Source organism: Manis javanica, chromosome 2 (genome assembly GCF_040802235.1).
Source record: "Manis javanica isolate MJ-LG chromosome 2, MJ_LKY, whole genome shotgun sequence".
In the NCBI taxonomy this organism is placed as follows: Eukaryota; Metazoa; Chordata; class Mammalia; order Pholidota; family Manidae; genus Manis; species Manis javanica.
Window position 1 is genome coordinate 9,801,567 of NC_133157.1, and position 19,502 is coordinate 9,821,068.

General features: G+C 33.5%; 1 protein-coding gene across 4 annotated transcripts in view; it reads left to right on the forward strand.

Annotated features, from left to right (window-relative positions):
• SCAI (suppressor of cancer cell invasion) overlaps nt 1-19,502 on the forward strand; it is a 131,309-nt gene extending 111,807 nt beyond the window's left edge. For 3 of the 4 annotated variants that reach the window (XM_073224627.1, XM_037008171.2, XM_073224630.1), the window contains 3 exons: nt 2,566-2,739; nt 2,939-3,039; nt 10,542-19,502. In XM_073224627.1, the coding sequence (XP_073080728.1) occupies nt 2,566-2,739; nt 2,939-3,039; nt 10,542-10,688 (422 nt within the window). In that variant the 3' untranslated portion in view covers nt 10,689-19,502. Of the gene's footprint in view, nt 1-188; nt 333-2,565; nt 2,740-2,938; nt 3,040-10,541 lie in introns of those variants that run through there. The other variant, XR_005058475.2, reaches the window with a different exon arrangement.

Genomic DNA, 19,502 nt, shown 5'->3' on the forward strand with positions numbered 1-19,502 from the left:
TGTCAATATTCTGGTTGTTTCTCAGATGGCTGAGAAGTGAAAGACATTGTCTTTAGTAATTGGTCCTTAGCAAGTCACACGTAGTTTAATTTTAACTCTAGTCGGGAAGCTGCGTAAAATGCTGAACGAACCTGAACGTGTTTTAGCAGATCTTGTCACTGTTTCACTATCTCCCTAACTGTGAATAGTGCTGACGTCTCTCTGTGGGAGGTGGCATTTTACTGCTACTCCCCAGCCAGAAGTCCTGTCTGCTGACATAGTTTGACACAGGAAGTGATGGTCAGCATTTGAAAGCCTGAGAGAAGCTGGAGACTTTTCACCGTTGTTTTAAGGTAAGTTCTGCTGTTTAGCAGGGAAAAACATGTAGAAATATAAAGTTCATGTACATAAAAGGCAAATTACTAAGGAATAGAACTTACCTTCAAACAACGGTAAAATTCTCCTGCTTTGAGGACTTTGTTAACCAGTTATCATTCCTAGAGAAATGTAACCCCTTACAATTACTCAAGAGTACTTTTTGCTATCAATTTGTTTTATCAAGATGCAGCTTTGTTTAAAATTGCATGGTCTAATGGGTTAATACCAAGGTTATTTGGTCTGAAATGCTTTTTTGTGTAGAGGGTAAAAGACTTTGGAAGCAAACTGAATTTGAATACCAATTTAGCCACTTACTTCCTGTGTGATCTTACAAAATTATTTAGCCATTCTGTGCCTGTTTCTTTTCCTATCAAATGGAGATAATCATAGTACCTACCTCATTAAATAATTCTGGGCACATAGCTAACTATCATTATTAATATGCTTAGTTGTAATTTATATCCTTAACATTTTTTAGTCTAGTATCCTGTTTTTTGTGCTATACAGCTTAGACCTTTAATCCCTTAAATGGACACAAAATCCCTTTTTGGACACAAAACTGGCAGATGCTTGAGTACATGGTAATGTCAATTCCTGCACCACTGGTACCTAAAGTCTACAGTTCTCTCTTTAGCCAAGAATTAATTTACTTATTCAATGAACATTTTTTCAACATTTATTTATCAGGTACCATGCTAGGCACTGGAGATAACACTGACTAGACAGATGCAGTCATGTTTCTCACAGAGCCAGAAGTCTAGTAGATGATTCAGACAAATAACAGGCAATTACTGTAGGTGCTCTTAGTGTTTCATAGGAGGCACATGCAACATGTAAGAGGAACTCCTAACCAACCCTGGAGGGTGAAGAAAATACATGAGAAGATGTCTGAAGTGGAGTTGAAGGATATGTAGAATTCAGTGGGGATGAGAAATGGTTGAACAAGAGTGTCTGCATGTGAGCCCTGAGATAAGAGCTCTGAGATGAGACAGTTTATGGAACATTTACAGAAATTAACATGGCCCCTTCTAGTTAAAGGGAAGAGTTTGTGGGACTGACTTATGAAAAACCACTTAAGATTTGTTAGTAGATTTAAATGGAAGACAATGGGTGCCACCAAAAGATGTTAAACAGAGTAGCATGAAAAGAGCATTTGGTTAACCTTGTGAAGAATTGGAGAGGAGCGCTGATGGAAATAGGCAGCTGGTGGTGGCCAGAGTGAGGGCATTGGCTGCTTAGCTGCTTCAAAAGAATCTAAGCCCAGAGAACCTGCAAGATGTGTGGTAGACTGGGTGTGAGGCAGTAAAGGAGGCCGGAGGCAGGGGTGGATGTCCAGGTTCTGGCTGAGGTGCTGGTGGAAGTGGTGATGTGATGCTGGATAAGAAGCAGATTTGTAAGAGAAGAAAAAGGGAGAGAATTTGCTTTCAGTTTCAGGTATGTTGAGTTTGAGGTTACCTTTGGGAGCTAGATTGAATAGAGTAGTTTAGAGTAACTGTCCGGTAGAAATACAAGGGAAGTCACATACATAATTTTAACTTTTCTAGTAACCACATTCTTGAAAAGTAAAAAAAACAGGTGAAATTAAGGTTAACACTATATTATTTTGTCCTGAAGCTTTGAAATCCCATTTATATTTTACATTTCACAGTGTATCTAAGTTTGGGCCAGTCGCATTTTAAGAGTCCAGTAGCTATCGCAGTTCTAGACTAAAGAGCTCCACCTAGGCTGCAGACAGAGAATTGGAATCAGTAGGCATTTAAATGATAATTGAAATTATGGGAGCAGATGAGATCTACAATGTGTAGGAGGACCAAAGAAAATATTTATATTTAAGAAGAGCAACTAACAAAGGAGAATGAAAAGGATTGGCATTTCTAGTAGTCATCAGAGAATTCTATCTGACTGCCCATGGTCCAGCACTTGCCATATTTGGTTGAAATGTACTGGTTGGAGGGCAAAGGGCAAAGGAATTTGTTCATTTTCCGTTTCTCCCAAGTTTACCAGGCTCTTTGTTAAGTTTGTTCAGCAGAGTGTAATGTACTTGTGGTATGTTTTTGTAGTTCTGTGCAGAATCTACTTTGTTGAGTTATGATTTAATGACACAGCTTTTATTCTGTACATTATCAGAATATTAAAATGTTGCTGAAATGCATCTCCTTATCTTTTGCAAAACTGTTTTCCATATACATAACGTGTTTGTTATTGCAGATCAATCTCAACGAGGTAGCCTCTTCACTCTCTTTTTGAACAATCCTCTAATGGCCTTCCTATTTGTCTCTGGATTGTCAAGCATGCGTAGAGGCCTGTGGGAAAAATGTCAAGAATATCTTCGAAAAATCAACCGCGATATTGCCCAGCTACTCACCCATTCACGTTCAATAGGTACCCTACTAATCTAACTGCACACTTAACAGAACATACTATAATGATTTTAAATTGTTTAAAATTATATAAATTGTTTGAATTTTTGAAGGTATTTGTTAAAGGCAGGAACGTTGAGAAGGTTTTCCTGAACTTCTTCCCCTCTGAAATGTATTTTCCATTTAAGCTTCCTTTTACTGTCACCTTTCTCCTCTTGCAGATCAGGCATTTCTCCAGTTTTTTGGAGATGAATTTCTTCGCTTGCTTCTCACAAGGTTTATCTTTTGTTCAGCCACCATGAGGATGCACAAGATTTTTCGGGTAGGCAAAGAATATTATTTAAGACCAATTTTACCATTTTGGGTATTAGAATTATGTATTACATTTTACCGGTACTAAATAAAGTTTGAATTGATTCAAAATGATATTCACAAATTAATATGTAAGGTACAAAGATAAACAGTATAACATCTGATTATTTGCCCCCCAGTTTAAGAAGTAGGATGTTTTCATTAGCTTTGAGGCCCCTCTGTGGGTCCTCCCTGGTTTTCTTTCTCTCATGTGAAACTGTAATCCTGAATTTTATAATTATCATTCACTTTCTTTATAGTTTTGCCACATGTATTTGTATTCTTGCACAAAATGTTGATGGAGCCATATTGTACGTCTTCTACAACTTGCTTTTTTTTCGCTCACTATTCTGATCCTGAGGTTGAGCCAAGTTGATAACTGTAGCTTTCACTCATTTGTTTTCACTGCTCTATAGGATCCAAAACTAACGTATATATGTGTATCACAAACTACTCACCCATTCTACTGATAATGGACATTTGGGTTGTTTCTAGCTTTTTATTATATTATAAATGATGCTACTGTAAAATCTATCAGTTCCCTAGTGCGCATGTGGTGTAAGGTTTTCCCTGGGGAATACACGTAAAAATGGAATGCAAGGTCAGGCAATTCAGGCACGTTCAGTTTTACTGGGTGTCAGTTTACACTCACTAGCGGTGCCTAGGAGTTGCTGTTGCTCTGATCCTTGCCAATACTGTGTTCATACGCTTTCATGTGAATCTTCTGGATGTAAAGTAGTAGCTTATTGTGGTTTTAATTTTCATTTCCAGGATTGCTGCTGAGGTTGAGCAAGCTCTCATATGTGTTATTCTGTGTTCTCTTTGTAGAATGTGTTCAAGTCTTTTGTCCATTTTGCTCTGAAGTTACATATTCATGTAACTACTTAATGGTGTTCATTGAGGTCTTAAAAATTTTAGCCGTTTTTTAAAATGTTTTATTAAGGTTTGATTGATATACACTCTTATGAAGGTTTCACATGAAAAAACAATGTGGGTTCTATGTTTACCCATATTATCAAGTCCCCACCCATACCCCAATGCAGTCACTGTCCATCAGTGTAGTAAGATGCAACAGATCCACTATGTGCCTTCTCTGTGCTACACTGTTCTCCCCATGATCCCCCACACCATGTGTACTAAACATAATATCCCTCAATCCCCTTCGCCCTCCCACACCCCTCCCCTTTGATAACCACTAGTTCATTCTTGGAGTCTCTGAGTCTGCTGCCCTTTTGCTCCTTCAGTTTTGCTTCATTGTTATACTCCACAAATGAGGGAAATCATTTGGCATGTGTCTTTCTCTGCCTGGCTTGTTTCACTGAGCATAATGTCCTCCAGCTCCATCCATGTTGTTGCAAATGGTAGGATTTGTTTCTTTCTTATGGCTGAATAGTATTCCATTGTGTATATGTACCACCTCTTCTTTATCCGTTCATCTACTGATGGACACTTCTTGGCTATTGTAAAAAGTGCTGCGATAAACATAGGGGTGCATATGTCTTTTTAAATCTGAGAAGTTGTATTCTTTGGGTAAATTCCAAGGAAGTGGGATTCCGGGGTCGTTTTAGACATATTTTTTGCTTCTGTGACATTTGGTTCTTTTTCGAATATATAAGAACAGTTTTTAAAGTCTTTTGCAACTTTTAGTTTTAAAATATGCTATGTTTATCCATTTTATTATTATAACTTTAAAATGTGAAAGACTTATACAGTGAATACCCATATACACACAGCTAGATGCCACAGTTAACATTTTGGTATATTTACTTTCTCACCTATTTATCCATTTGTCCATCTTCTTTTCCATTCAACAATTCATTTCATTTTTAGTTGCATTTTAAAGTAAATTGTGGCCATCAGTAGCCTTTACCCCTCAACACTTCATGATGCATAAAAAATGTTATTTTATGTGTGTACATAAAATTTACTTTTTAAATGTAAAGTTTATATGCCGTGAAATGCCCAAAACTATTATATGCCGTTAGGTGCATTTTGACAAATACATATATTTATGTAACTCAAACCCTGATCAACTTATAACAGCACCATTCCAGAAAATTCTCTCCACACCCCTTTCCTATCAGTCCACTGCCCATTACTCCAAAGGCAACACTATTCATTATTGTTTGCCCTATAGGTTAGTTTCACCTCTAAATGAACTTGAATTATAGTATGGACTCTTTGGTGTAAACCTTTGACCAAACATTCTTGAGTTCCATTCCTGTTATGTATAAGTAGCTCGTTCCTGTTAATTGCTGAGTAGTATTCCATTGTCTAAGTGTACCACAGTTTATTTAGTCTTCTTCCTTTTGATGGCTACCTTGACAGTTTTTAATTTTTGGCAATTATAAATAAAGCAGCCTCTGAACATTCTTGTGCATGTCTCTACACAAACATTATGTTTTGATTTTTCTTGGTCATAGGGTAGGTATGTGTTTAGCTTTATAAGAAACTGCCAGACTCTTTCTCGAAGTGGTTGTACCATTTAATGTTTCCAGCAACATTGTGTGGAAGTTTCTCTACATCCTTGTCAACATTTGGTTTTGTCAGTCTTTTAAACTTTAACCGACCTGATGGATTTATGGTGGATTTATAGTGGCCTCTCATTGTAGTTTCAATTTGGATTTCACTGAAGAGTAATGATATTGGACGTCTTTCATGTACTTATTACTTATATTTTATCACATTCTGTGTCTTGCCTTTTTGTTTTCCTAGGAGTGACTTTTGAAGTCTAAAATTCTGTATACCTTTTATTGTTTTTTTGTGCTTTATTTCTAGGCTAGTTGTCCAGTAAAATATTGAGTTTATGTAGTGAGAATGGATATACTTGCCTTATTCCTGGTCTCAAGGGGAAAATATTTAGTCTTTTACCATAAATTGTGCTGTTAATTGTTAGTTTTTCATAGATACCCTTTTTCAGGTTGACTGAGCTCCCTTCTAATTTGCTGAGAGTTTTTAATCAGAAATAAGTTTTTATCAGAAAGATTGTCAATTTTTTTTCCTGCATTTGTTGATCTAACATATATTCATTGTGTTAACATGATGAATAGCATTGATTGTTTTTCTCATAAATTCTTTTTCTAAGTCAACTATGTATGTTAGGATTAAACACATTTTGTGGTCCTGTATTACCCTTTTGTATTGCTGGATTCAATTTGCTAATGTTTCATTCTGGATTTTTGCATCTGTTTTTATGAATGTTTATGGAATTTAAATTTTCTTGTGAAGTCTTCATGTGGTTTTGTTATCAGGATATTTGCTGACTTCATAATTTGAGTTGAAATGAATGTGTTTCATTCTTTTCTTTTTCTATTTCTTAAAAAGAGTTTCTTTAGGATTAGTTTTATTTTTTCCTTGAAAGGTTGCTAGAATTCATCAATGAAGCCAACTGGACCTGGAGTTTTCTCTTTTGGAAGGTTTTAAATTATGAATTCAATTTCAGAGTCTATTCATGTTTTCTCTTCTTAGTTTTGACCTTTTGTGTCTTGCAAGTCATTTATCTAATTTATTGCCAAAAAAGTTGTTCATAATATTCCATTAACCTTTTAATCCCTAAAGGCCCTCTAGTGATCTTTCATGCCTCATATTAGTAATGTTTCCTTTTTTTTTCTTTTTCAGTCTATATAAAGGTCTGTTAACCTTATGATCTTTCCACATAAACAGCTTTTGCTTTCATTGATTTTTTTTACTACTGTTTGTCTTTTTAAAATTTATTTCCATTCATACTTTGTTGTTTTTCATCTCTTTAATCACTTTAATTTTAATGTGCTCTTTCAAAATTTCTGTATTTTTAAGATAATACAAATACTTAATACAAATATACAATACTTAAACATAATACAAATACTTAATAATACAAATACTTAATAATACAAATACTTAATAATACAAATGCTTAATACCTAAATAATACAAATACTTAAACCTTTTAAGCACCACTTTAGTTTATGATTTCAATAATTTTAAATTTATTCAGACTTGTTGTATGACCAAGCATATGAATTATTTTGGTGAATACTCTCTCTGCACTTGAAAAGAAAGTGTATTTTGTTATAATTAGATGAAGTGACGTATAAATGTCAGTTTGTTCAATTTTATGTTGAACTATTTCAAACAGTATTCTTCAAGTCTGTATCCTTACTGATTTTCTGTCTGCTTGATCTGTTCCTGACAGAGGACTATCTAAACCTGTGATTGTAATTGTGAATTGGTTAGTTTCTCATTTCAGTTGTTTTTTTAAACGTGTATTTTGAAGTTCTTATTGAATTCATGCATGTTTAAGGTTATTGTGTCCTCTTGTTGAAATTATCCATTCATCAGTATGAAATGTCTATCTTTATGCATAGTAGTATTCCTTGACCTGCAGTCTAGTTTGATCAATATTAACATGAGCATACCTGTTTTCTTCTGGTTTGTGTTTAAATGGCAATTCTGTTTTTATCCTTTTACTTTCAACCTGTCTGTCATTATATTCAAAGTGGATTTCTCTTCTATAGCATTAGTTAGGTCCTATTTTTTATCTAGCTTGACATGTCTACCTTCTATTTGACATTTTTAGTTTTAAATTACATTTATATGAAATGTAATTTTTAATATACTTTGATTTAGATATACTATGATTTGTTTTCTATTTGTTCTGGCTATGATTTGTACCTTTTTTCTTGCTTGCTTTCATCTTCATTTGAATTAAGGTTTTGTTTTTAGAATTTTATGTTAACTCTATTGATTTATGCTGTTACCTCTAGTTTTACTTTTTAAATACCATTTCACATTTAATATAATTATCTTACAACAGTATACTTGCATTTTCTCCCTCCCATAATCTTTATTATTATTATTATATATATGACTTTTACATTTGATAGATCCTTACAATACTTCATCATAATTGTAACATTAAACATTCAGTTATCTTTAAAAAATTTTTTTTAAGTGAGGAAGAAAAATCTTATATACTTACCATTTCTGGCATTCTACTTCTTTCTGTAGATTTAATTTCCCATCTGGTATAATTTTTTCTTACTACAGAATTTCCTTTATCATTTCTTATAGTATAAATCTGGTGGTAATTAATTCTCTCTTATTTACTTATCTGACACAGTCTTTATTTCACTGTTTTTTTTTGAACCTCAGGTTATTTATAAATACATTGTTTAGTATCAAGTATCTGGAAATTTTTCAGGTATCTTTTATCTTATTTAATTCCTTTGTGGTCAGATAATATACCTTGTATGGTTTAAGTCCCTTAAGACTCACATTGAGACTTGCTGTGTCTGTAATGTGGTCTATTATGGTCAAGTTCTATGGACATTTGAAATGAATGTATATGCTACTGTTGTTGGGTGAAGGTGTCTATAAATGTCTGTTAGATCACATTGGTTTATAACAGTCCCATAATTTGTCAATGATGTATCTTAATATGGTTTTCCTTGTTGTTCTTCCTGCTCAGGAGGCTCATTGAGCATCTTGGATCTATAGGTTATAGTTTTAAAATATTTCAGAATACTTTTGACCATTTTTCTTCAAATATTTTTTCTTCCTCCCTTCTCTCTTCCTGGGACATCAGTTACATATATGTTAGGCAACCTAATATTATCCTATAGGTAACCAATGTGCTTTTTTTTTTTTTTAAGTCTTTTTTCTGTGTTTCAGTTTCTGTTGTTTGTGTCTTCAAATTCACTGATGTTTTCTTCTGTAGAGCCTATCATGCTGTTAATCCTGTCTAGTTAGTTTTTCATTTCAGGGATTATATTTTTCTTATTTCTCAAAGTTCCATTTGGTTCTTTTAATATCTTCTATTTCTGTTCTCATTATGTTTTCCTTTGTGCTCTTGAATGTGCATGTGATAGTTAAAGTCTTTATCTGCTAGTACTATGTTCTTTATTATTTATAGGTTTGTTTTCATTTTTTTCTTAATATTTAGGAATTCATATTCCTAATTTTTTGTATGTCTAGTAATTTTCTGTTGTGGCCGTTATGAATTTTATGATTTTAAATCTGGATTTTATTGTCATTCTTTAGAGCGTTGGACTTTGTTCTGGCAGGACTTAAATTACTTGCAAATCTCTTTGATCTTTTCATGCCTTGATTTTAAGTTTTTAAGGGGTGACTTTAAAGTAGCATTATCTTTAAAATGTAGACTTATCTTGGCCTAATTCTAAGGCATGATTCTTCTGGGTTCTCCCTCATTCATTCTCTGTTACAACCAATGTTCTCCATTCCAGGATATGTTCTGCCAGGACCAGGCCCTTTGTCAACTAAGAGAGTTGTTGAGTTTGCAGTCAAACACCAATAGTTCTTACCGTTTTTTCTCTCTCTTTTTAGGAGGTTTGAACATTTGTTTTTCTCACTCCATAGATTTTATTGCGGTGAAACAAAATTTGGTCTTTGTACTGTATATTGAGTGAGGCTTACAGGCAGAAGAGAGAGATGACATTTGAATATATGAGCTGTCGTATGAGATGCATAAAAAAGTAGTAACTTATTTCTTCAGGAAATTTCAAATGTGTGGCAAAATCATAGTCTATAGAAATTACCAAATGAAGAAGAATTTCCAAGTGAGAATTACTTGATTCTTGAAATTGTTTCCTTCTTTTGTTTGCATGTAATTACAATTTTTTTCTTTTATTATTACTTTTCTGCCCTTTTTTCTTTTCCTGACCTTCTCCATTTTTAAGGAGTCTATCACTCTGCAAATATTCTTAGAAATCGCATCCATTTTCATTACATTAATATTTATCTCCATGCAGATTATATATGTGTTTACATATACTGATCAAACCTGTCTTTGAGATACAGCCTTGAATTTTCAAATTCTGGTTAAGGGGCAGTTTTATTTGTATTACCCTATTACCTAAATAAAATACATCTAAAACCTGCGGCTTTATACTGTCCTCCAAATTGTTCTTCCTTTACTTCTCTTTTTCTCTCAGGACCTCCCAACTCTTCTCTGAAGCCATCTGTTCCTGAAATCTCACAGTCATCTTTGATACCTCCATCTCCTGTAGTTAATCACCAAGGTTCATTAATTTGACCTCTTCAGTTCTTTTCTTGTCTTTTCTCTCATCTTAATTTCTGCTGCAACATCTCTTTATTCATTCATTTGACAAATACTTGTTGAAATTCTGTATACTCTAGGATATTTCCTCTAGCAAGTAGGAATTACATGGTTTCCAAAATATATACTGCCTAGAAATGATGGGCTGTGGTAAGTATTTGTGAAATAACTCCTCTAAATGAATGTATTAGATTGAACCATAAGAAACTGTCATTTTTTTAAAAAGGCCAGAATGGTCAAATCTCAACAATTTCATATGTTCAACAAATATATTACCAATAAGAACCATACCAATATGAAGGAGGAAAATACATATTAAGTTAATTCTAATACTTTTACTGTTAACAGTAATATCATTGTATATACTTTTCCTTATTAAACCATAAAATTTGACTTTTCTTTTCTTTGCCTACCAGGAAACACGAAATTATCCAGAATCATATCCACAACTGCCAAGGGATGAAACTGTGGAGAATCCTCATCTCCAGAAGCACATTCTGGAATTAGCCTCCATTCTGGATGTACGAAACGTGTTCCTTGAGAATACCATAGATGACTATTAGAAAAAAAATCCTCCTGTTGAAACAGTTTTTCATTGGCCACAGATTTTAAATGGTGCAGTTTTCTAATGTGAGACAGACACATAGTGGTGTTACTTCGTTTTTATTTTTTAATTTAGGACCACCATTTTAAAAAACAAACTGAAAAAAATTGTTCAATCTTTTAGGGTAACTGTTTTAAAATGCAGTCTTTCAGGTCTTTTAAAAACTTCAATTAATCTTAGAGTTTTTATTTTTTGGTTTTGAGGTATGGATATTTATCTCCAACATCTAATCTTACACTCAGATAGTTACTGTTCTCACCCTGAGGAGAGTAAATCATTTATTTTTATATAATGCGGAAAATCCAACTCTTATACTTGGACCTTAAATGTGTGGGTTTGGAAAATATGTAATTGTTCACAAATATGAAACTAGCCAGCATGGACTACTAAAAACCAAGAACAGTCCTTCCATAATATTTCTTTTCATTCCAACTTAGGTAGAAAAATGTGTGATTCTTTGAAGCATAATCGAGATAGTTCTGAAATCATTTAATTCATTTAAATACTGGCAAACTTCAAGAAATTGTATAGGATTGATTTACATCTGAAAGTTAAATCTTTACTTAGGGTCTTAAGATGATAAATATCATTGAATGTGTGAGTCCTGTGTTATCATAAGACATATTTCTCTTTGTCATAAGACATAAGTTCTCTTTGTAGTGTCTGAATGCTGGAATTGAAAAAGAACAACTTCTAAGTATTTCAGTGAAAAAACCAAATTGTTGGTTTCATAATACAATGTGTCCAGTCCAAACTGTATTTAAAACTCTTAATTCATGAGATCAAGTTTAAATACTGTCTAGATTGAAGTCTGTGGCACATGGTACAGAATCTCTTGGCCTAATTCAAATTTCTGAGACTTCAAAGTCAGAGATGTTATTGAGTTTAGTTGTGGGTAGGGGCTCGGGGAACTGAATTGTTATTTAATTTAAAATAGAAGTTGCTTTTGTGTTGATAATTTGGAAATAAGATTTTTTTAACGCCCCTTGTATTTAATATTTTATATTCATGCCCAAGTTTTTTATTATTTTAAATAGGGCTCAGTGTATAGTATAAAGATTTTTGTGTTTTTCTTTCCCGTCATCTCCATAATTTCACAGGTACCAGCTATGATTCTCCCCCACCCTACCTTTGATTTGAGAGCATTCATGTTCAGAAGTCTAAGAATCAAAAGCCCTTCTATCTAATTTTCTGTACAGACTCGTATTCTACCTCTGGCAGTCCCGGGGAAATGAGGTGATTGCTTTTGGTGCCTCCTTTCCTGTGTCCCTAGGGAGATTTTACTGTAATATTTTTAACTTGGTTTTCATTTCTGGCATGGGGAATTATTTGGAACTAAGTTATTCATATACCTGTTCTAATTTGCTGATTTTTCATCTGAAGTCTTGAAGTTATTCTTCATTTTGAGGACTTTGTGGTGTTATATTGACTTAAAATTATTTTAGTTCTTTTAAACATTTTTTAGAAAGCTTTAGAAAAGTTACCCTGGAGAGAGATTTCCTTTGCCTTTTCATTATCAGATAAAGACTGCTTTCCCTTTTTTTTTTTTTTAGTGCCCCAATAAACTTCATGGCTTTTCTTTCATAACGGTGTTCACCGTGACTGCAGCAATAGACTGTCCTTAATTGTCTGACTTCTTGATTCAATTCCCCTGAAGTTCTGTGCCAGTAATATTTCTAACAACATGGATTTTCCTGTTCTCTAATGCTTAAAGTAATATTTATTGACCTGAGCTTTATCCTCACCTGTTTAGTGTAAAGAACACTGGTGTGAGAACAAGGAGACCTGAGTTCTAATCCTGGCTTTCCTGGTAACTAGCATTATGACCTTTGACAAGTGTCTTCACGTTTCTGCTTTTTAGCACTCTCATCTGTAAAATGAAGGCGTTGGCCCAAGATCCTACCCAATTCTATACTATTATTTGAAATCTTGGTTTCCAAATGGTACTGATTTCCCTACCTCTGCCACCTGGAAAACTAGTTTCCCTGATTTTAATGCCTTATCTTTTCTAGATTATATTTAACTCATTTTTGTTCAAGAAAATATCTGGGTCCCACTTAATTGTAGGAACTATTTCAGAGAATCTCCTGAGGAACTCATAGGTTTATTATTAGAAACATGGTTGCCCAAGAACAAGGGGTTTTAGAGCTCAAAACTAGGGTTTAGATTATGACATTGCTCCTTTAGCTAATAGTGTAATTCCTTACTAGTAGTTAAAGTCTTAAGTGAAGTTAAATGATCTTGAATTTTCAAAGAGAAATGCTACTAGAAAATTCCAAAATCTTGCTTCAATCATGCCTTAAAAAGAAAAAAAAGCCAAGTGTATTCTAGATTTTGTTCTAGGCATTGAGAAAGCAAACAAAGTAGACTTAAAAATCTTTGTTCTCAGGAAGCTTACATTCTGGTAGGAGGAGTCAGGCAATAAACAGAATTAAATTGATGTTAGAAAGTTGTCATTAGTATGAAGAAACTTTAGGGCATGGTAAGGGAAATTTTTTGTCTGTTTTTGAGTGAAGAACAATGTTTAAATGAGTGATCAGGGTAGACTTTACTCAGATCACATTTGTGCAAATACTTCATGTTTGTCTTTTTTTTTTTTTTTTTATAATTCTGAAAAATGTAAACATAAATAGAGTTTAATGAACCCTCTTGTACTCATCACCAGCTTCTACATTTTAAAGCATGGCTTTAATCAAAGAAGAAGAAATGTAAAATGACAATCACCCACTGGGGTTAAGATGGCAATGGCACAGAATCTCATTTTTTCAGTGCATATTGCTCCCCTTTATAAATATAAAAGTGTTGATCCCTTTATTTATTTATTTTTAGAATGCATAGAAATTTAAATGTTGGAACTAAGAACAAAGCAGAGTGATGAGAAAGAGCACTTCTTTGTTTTCAAATTGCACAAACTCCCCCTGGAGATTCTGATATAGTTTCTCAATTCCCTTAAGAATCACTGTAAACAAAATAGGAAGTATAAGATTGTACAAAATCAGTTATCCATGAAACAAATTAAGCACAATGGAATTACTTTCTCTTTTCTTTCTCCATGTATTTCTGAACTTGGTATAGCAGCTATCTTCCCTATTTTACAGAAGAGAAAGCTGAGACCCAAAAAAGCTCAGTTTATTCATAAAGATACAGCTAGAACTAAAACTCAAATCTCCTCATCTCAGTCTAGTCTTTCCAGTCACTCAGATTGCTTTCCACAATGAGCAAGAAAGAAATAATTAGAGATTTATATTTTGGCACAAAAGGTTATGGTATTTTTTAAATATATCAAATATTGAAGCCAGTCAATCAGCTAGCCCTAGCAAATTTTTCTTATTAATTATAAAATGTCTACACATCAGATGTTTTAGCTTTGATTTTAGCCAGGATATATTCTTTGTATGTGTGCGTGTTTTCCTCGTAGGAAGTGGTGCTCTCAAAACCTCTCAAAGCACACAGAATTTATTGTATCCTTTGTATTTTTACCAAGTTGAAATGTTTTGAGATTCTAAAAGCAAAGTGCAATCTAGTGGTGACTGAAATTTTCCTGATATATGATCTAGGTTTTATTTTTTCTTCACTTGTGGCTACTGCCCTTAATTCTTATAATAGAATTCCCTGAAACAGATTAGGTGGTGGAAGTACTAAATTTCATTGAGGTAAAGGGAAAAGTAACAAAGCTGGTTATGTATCAATTATGGAACTTTCCTCAGTGTTCTTCACCAAATTTAATCTCTGACCTGTGTGACTTAGTAACTTTCTGTCTCTTAGAAGGGGTTTGGACTCAGTTGAAAATCTTGTACTTAGTTTTCCACAGAGACTTGTTATCGGCCTGATTAATATAGAGACCATTCTGGACTGGAAACACAGTAGGATGCCAAGGTTTGCAAACTTGGCTGCTGTCAGTGATTCAGAACCTTCTCACCCTAAGTGAGTACAAAGATTTGATGTGAGTATGAATGGTATGAATCTCCCAGTGATATTTTGGGTGTATATGTTCCTGTTTGGAGAGTATAAAGGGTATTTACATTGAGGGCTCTTTTGTTGACTTTATTTATTTAAAGTTCTTATTTTATTAGTAATGGCATGTGTGTATTTTTGTGATGCTAAATGCAATCTCTGTGTATACTTTTGTATATATGTACATATTTGTAAATATATTGGTATGCAATGATAACAGTACGTGTATATTATATACCCATACCCATTGTGGGCTGAATTTATTTAAGTTCTGTGAGGACATCATAGTGGCATTGTTCATGCTGCTGTAATTAGGTTGTGGCTATATCTCATTCGTGAGCCTCTATTTTGAGGGGCTTGTGTTTGGGTAAAATGGGCTAATTTGGAGTTGAAATTAGGATATGAAGATCTTAACAGAAAGCTGGATATTCTTAGCTTTAAATCATCTGCCAGTTTCCATTTAAACTGATGATAAATTCATGACATAAATCTGAAAGACCTAAGTATGTGAAACTAAGACACCAGCAAGTTCTTAAGCTATATTAGTCCATTATTTTCTTGACCCATAGTTGACTGTTATTACTGAGTATATTTATATTGAGAATCAAGGGACTGTGGGAAAAATTACTTTGATCACATTTCAGAATAGCTAGGAAAATGTCCTTTAAATAGGGATTCCTAGTTGCCATTTCAATACCTTAAACTAAATTTTAATTCTAGAACAATATTTTTCACCAATGTGTCTCATTTTATATCTGTCTCTGTGAGGCAGAAAAAGGGGTATTAGCTAGGGGAGGGCTTCATGGAGATGGGTGGGATTTAATAAGGAACAGGGGGTTGTTAATCTGTATATTTGCAGCAGCTGTGATTAATTTAGTCCTGTCTTAGCATCTCCAATTATTGATTTTTCTTTTTGGAGTTGCATATCAAAGATGAGTATACTCATCTGAGAAAAGGCTTCCAGTGAATAAAATGCCTTCAGTTGTATTTCTTTGTCTCTATGAGACCACTTGTGTTCTGCAAATTGATGACATGTTCACACATGAAGTAGGGTTCTTAATATTAAGTGCATGGTGTGCTTTAAAATCTGGGCCTTCAAACCTCTACCAAGGATAGAGGAGGATATCCTCTTAGAGGATAGTAAGTAAGTATGTGCAGTGCCAATTTGTGAACCTGTGGAATATCAGAGTCTCAATGTTCGGTTGCTCCTGCCTTCATGGGCATGTTCATTTGCATGGGAGAGTGTAGGAGATGGTTAATATACACTTGGATACATTCACTGCAGAAAATAAGTAGAAGTCATTTTTGCATGAAAAAATACAACTGCAAAGCAATTTACCCCATTATTTTTCAGAATATTAAATTTATCTGTCCAACATTAAATTATCTTAAATAGACAAGTTAGACTCAGGAGTCAATTTTACCATCCAAAAAACATTACATTTGCCTCTTCATTGTATTTTTAATAAAACAGCCAACTATTCATAAACACTTCTCAATTACAGTATTAAATTTAAAATAAAGTTATAATATCCTTTTTCTTAAATATTAAGATTTGGTAATGTACTATTACTGAAAAATCAGTGAAAGTGTTCATAGGGTCTGATGTTACCTTGTTTTAGTAACCAAGTCATCTGTTGCAACTGGAGAGTAGCAGGAGTAGATGTTATGCCATTTAAAATTCATGGAACTGCCTCAGGCTCAGTGTGGACATTAACTTGAGAGTAGCAGCAATAAAAAGTGCAGTCAATGAGACTGACATCCTGAATATGACCTCTGACTCTAACAGTTGTAAAGCCAGTTACTTTGCAGTTAAATAAAATAAGAATTGCTTAGAAGGCCAAGTCCTCCCCCCGCCACCCATCCTCCTGTAGGCTTAGGCATTGATACTTTATACCTGTTTGTGCTGTACCTCCCACTCTTTCCTGGAACCTGTGACCACTTTATCTTAAAAAAGGAGGGGGGGCGGGGCAGTTCATCTCCCTCGCAGTAGAATTTCAAAACATAATATTACACTGTGTCCCAGCTTCACTTAGACTTACTCATGGAGACTTATTAAGCATGCCTTGTGTTTAAAAAAGAATAATGATGTGTGAATGGAATCAATCACCTGTTGAAGGGAAGGGTATCTATCAAATGGTATGGGGAGACATGCCCTTAATTGGGTAAAGATAAATGTATTAAGTATAACTAATTTGTTGGTGCCATAGAAATCTTTCCTTTGGATTTCTGTAGATATGAAATGTTTTCTTGAGCTCACATTGGTACTTTTCACTTATTAGTTTGGTGTAATTACTGACTTCTAGGAATTCTGTTTCTGCATAACATTGTTACTGAAGCACCATTTCTTAATTTTAAAATATTTTTATTAATTTCTTTTGTGAATTTTTTTAGTTATTTTTTAAACTAGTTATCAAACTACTCTAAGCAGTGTGATTTAAAAATATATATATTTGAACAGTAGATTCAGAGTTTTTTAATAGTTTGAAGTACATTATATTAATTCTGCACTCCAGATTCACTTAATCAAGCCTGAATTTGATCATAGAACAAGACTATAAATTGGGAATGTTTTCCTATTTTGGTGGACAATTCCAGTCTATATCCTAAAGACAATCATCTTTTTAGGTGTAGTATTACTTATTAAGACATTGGTAACTTCAGGGTTCAGATTTCTACTTTTCTGATAGGATTGTGAAACAAAAGTTAATAGATTGAGTGACTATATCACTTTCAGAATGAGATAGAAAATTATAGCTAGCATTCCTACAGGTCTGTAGTAAACAATATTTAAAACTTTATGTTACTAATATTTTCTCCTTTGAAGCCATTGTGAATGTCCACTTGTCCATGACTGAAAGTTAAGATTTGTAACCCTGACAATTTGACCCATAAGTTTTCTCAAACATCAAGTCAGTGCAATCAGCCATTGTAAAATGTGAAATGATTATATTATAATCCCAAAGTAAATCCTTCCAAACCATAGAAAAACAACCACCATACTGTAAAAAAATCCCATTCCTACCCTCCTTTGCATTTTGCTGATTTTTTTTTCTCCCAAATTATGTGTTGTGAAGTTTTAAAAATCTGCAGGGAAAATTGCTTTAAATGTTTTAGGGCAGTAAGAATTTTTTTTACTATTCTGGAAAGTGAGGTGTTTCTTTTTTAACTCTTGTTTTTTATTAAAAAGATTTTTCAATAGTTCAGTAAAATATTTTAGGACTTTGTGTTTGTGGCTTTTTATAGTTATGTGGATACATTCCTTTTGTCATATAGACTATATGGCTAATTCTCCAACTGTTTTTTGTTCTTAATGTACCTTTCCATTCAGTGATCAGAGGCTTATAATTTGGAGTCTTCCTCCAGTTGAAGTAAATAGGACTTAGGTAATAGGAAAAGCAGGTACGATGTCCTAACATTTTCACAGTAGAGCTTACAAGGCAAAGAATTTATTCAAATGAGTCATCTTCATTGTATAGCACCAGTACAGATAGTGGTTTCATTAATCATTGAATCAGATGAAGCAGTTATTAATCATTTCTTACTTTGCCCTAAGGATTATTGTCATTTCAGGCCACATTGTTTTCTCTGAGCAGTTTCCATTATAAGATTGAATATCCTTTTTCTTTATTCAAATCATTACTAAAGGTTAAGATAATCAAATAGGAATTAAAACAAGTTGTTTGATCTTTTTTCCCTGAAAATAATGGTGAAATCTATTATCTGTGTTATGGATATTACACATAAATGCACTTGTCTCAATGATAGCAGAATTACATTTGGAGAATATAATTACTTGATTTTCTAGTGGTGTGAAACACTTTAAAAATTGTGCTTGTCTTTAACTGAAATGTTATAGAATTGTAACACTATAGGGATTAATAGAGTTATATTTATTAGCTCTCCTCAAGAGATTGAAGCACAATAATTTTCACGTAACACTTCTTATCCAAGTGCTGCAAATCTATCGTGCAAATAATGAAGCTTTTTCGTTGCCTATATAGCTATTCACAAATCACTGTAATCCTGAGATGTAGTCTTGTTGCTCATTTGTATTAAATTTTGGGTATTGTGGGTTAATACTTTACAACAAAATCCATCAACTCAGCTCTGTATGACAGCAAACCATTGGATTCATTAGTTTTATATGTGTTATCAGTAGAATAAATTTGAAGGGGCTGTTTATTACCAGTGACTAAGGGCAAAAATTATATTGTCAGTATCATTTGACTTGAACATTTGTAGTATTGTAAAAGTCTTCTGTTGTGTTTCTACATTGCTTAAGCCATATATATTCTTAAGAATGTTTTCCTGCTGTGTTCCTTTTCAGCAGCCTTTTTCTGCTTTGTCTCTTGTGGTTGATACTTTCATAGACTTTAGAAATTGAGAAGTTATTTAAACATTTTCTTGAGTTCATCACTTCTACTCTTGTATTAGTATGTGATTTGTCATAAAGGATAGTAAGCCTTTCACTAATTACACTAAATAAATTTCAGAGTAAACACTGTGATTCTGCAGAGCGATTCAGTAGGCCCTTCTTTTTCCTATGTTTTCTTCTGTTACACGGTGCCTACCATCGTGAAGGTACTCAATACTAGAGGATGGAAAGTTAAACGTGTTGTTTTTATGTTTATTGAATAACAAGGTTCAGAACATTTTATTTTTGTTGTCAGTGTATTGACATTTTTGCATTGATAAATGTTCTCTAGGAATTGACTACATTCATAGGGTGTGAACTCTTGTAAATGAATTTTGTATCTTGAATCCACGTATATACTAAGTGTATCATCAGTATAAAAATAAACATTATTTGCTTAAA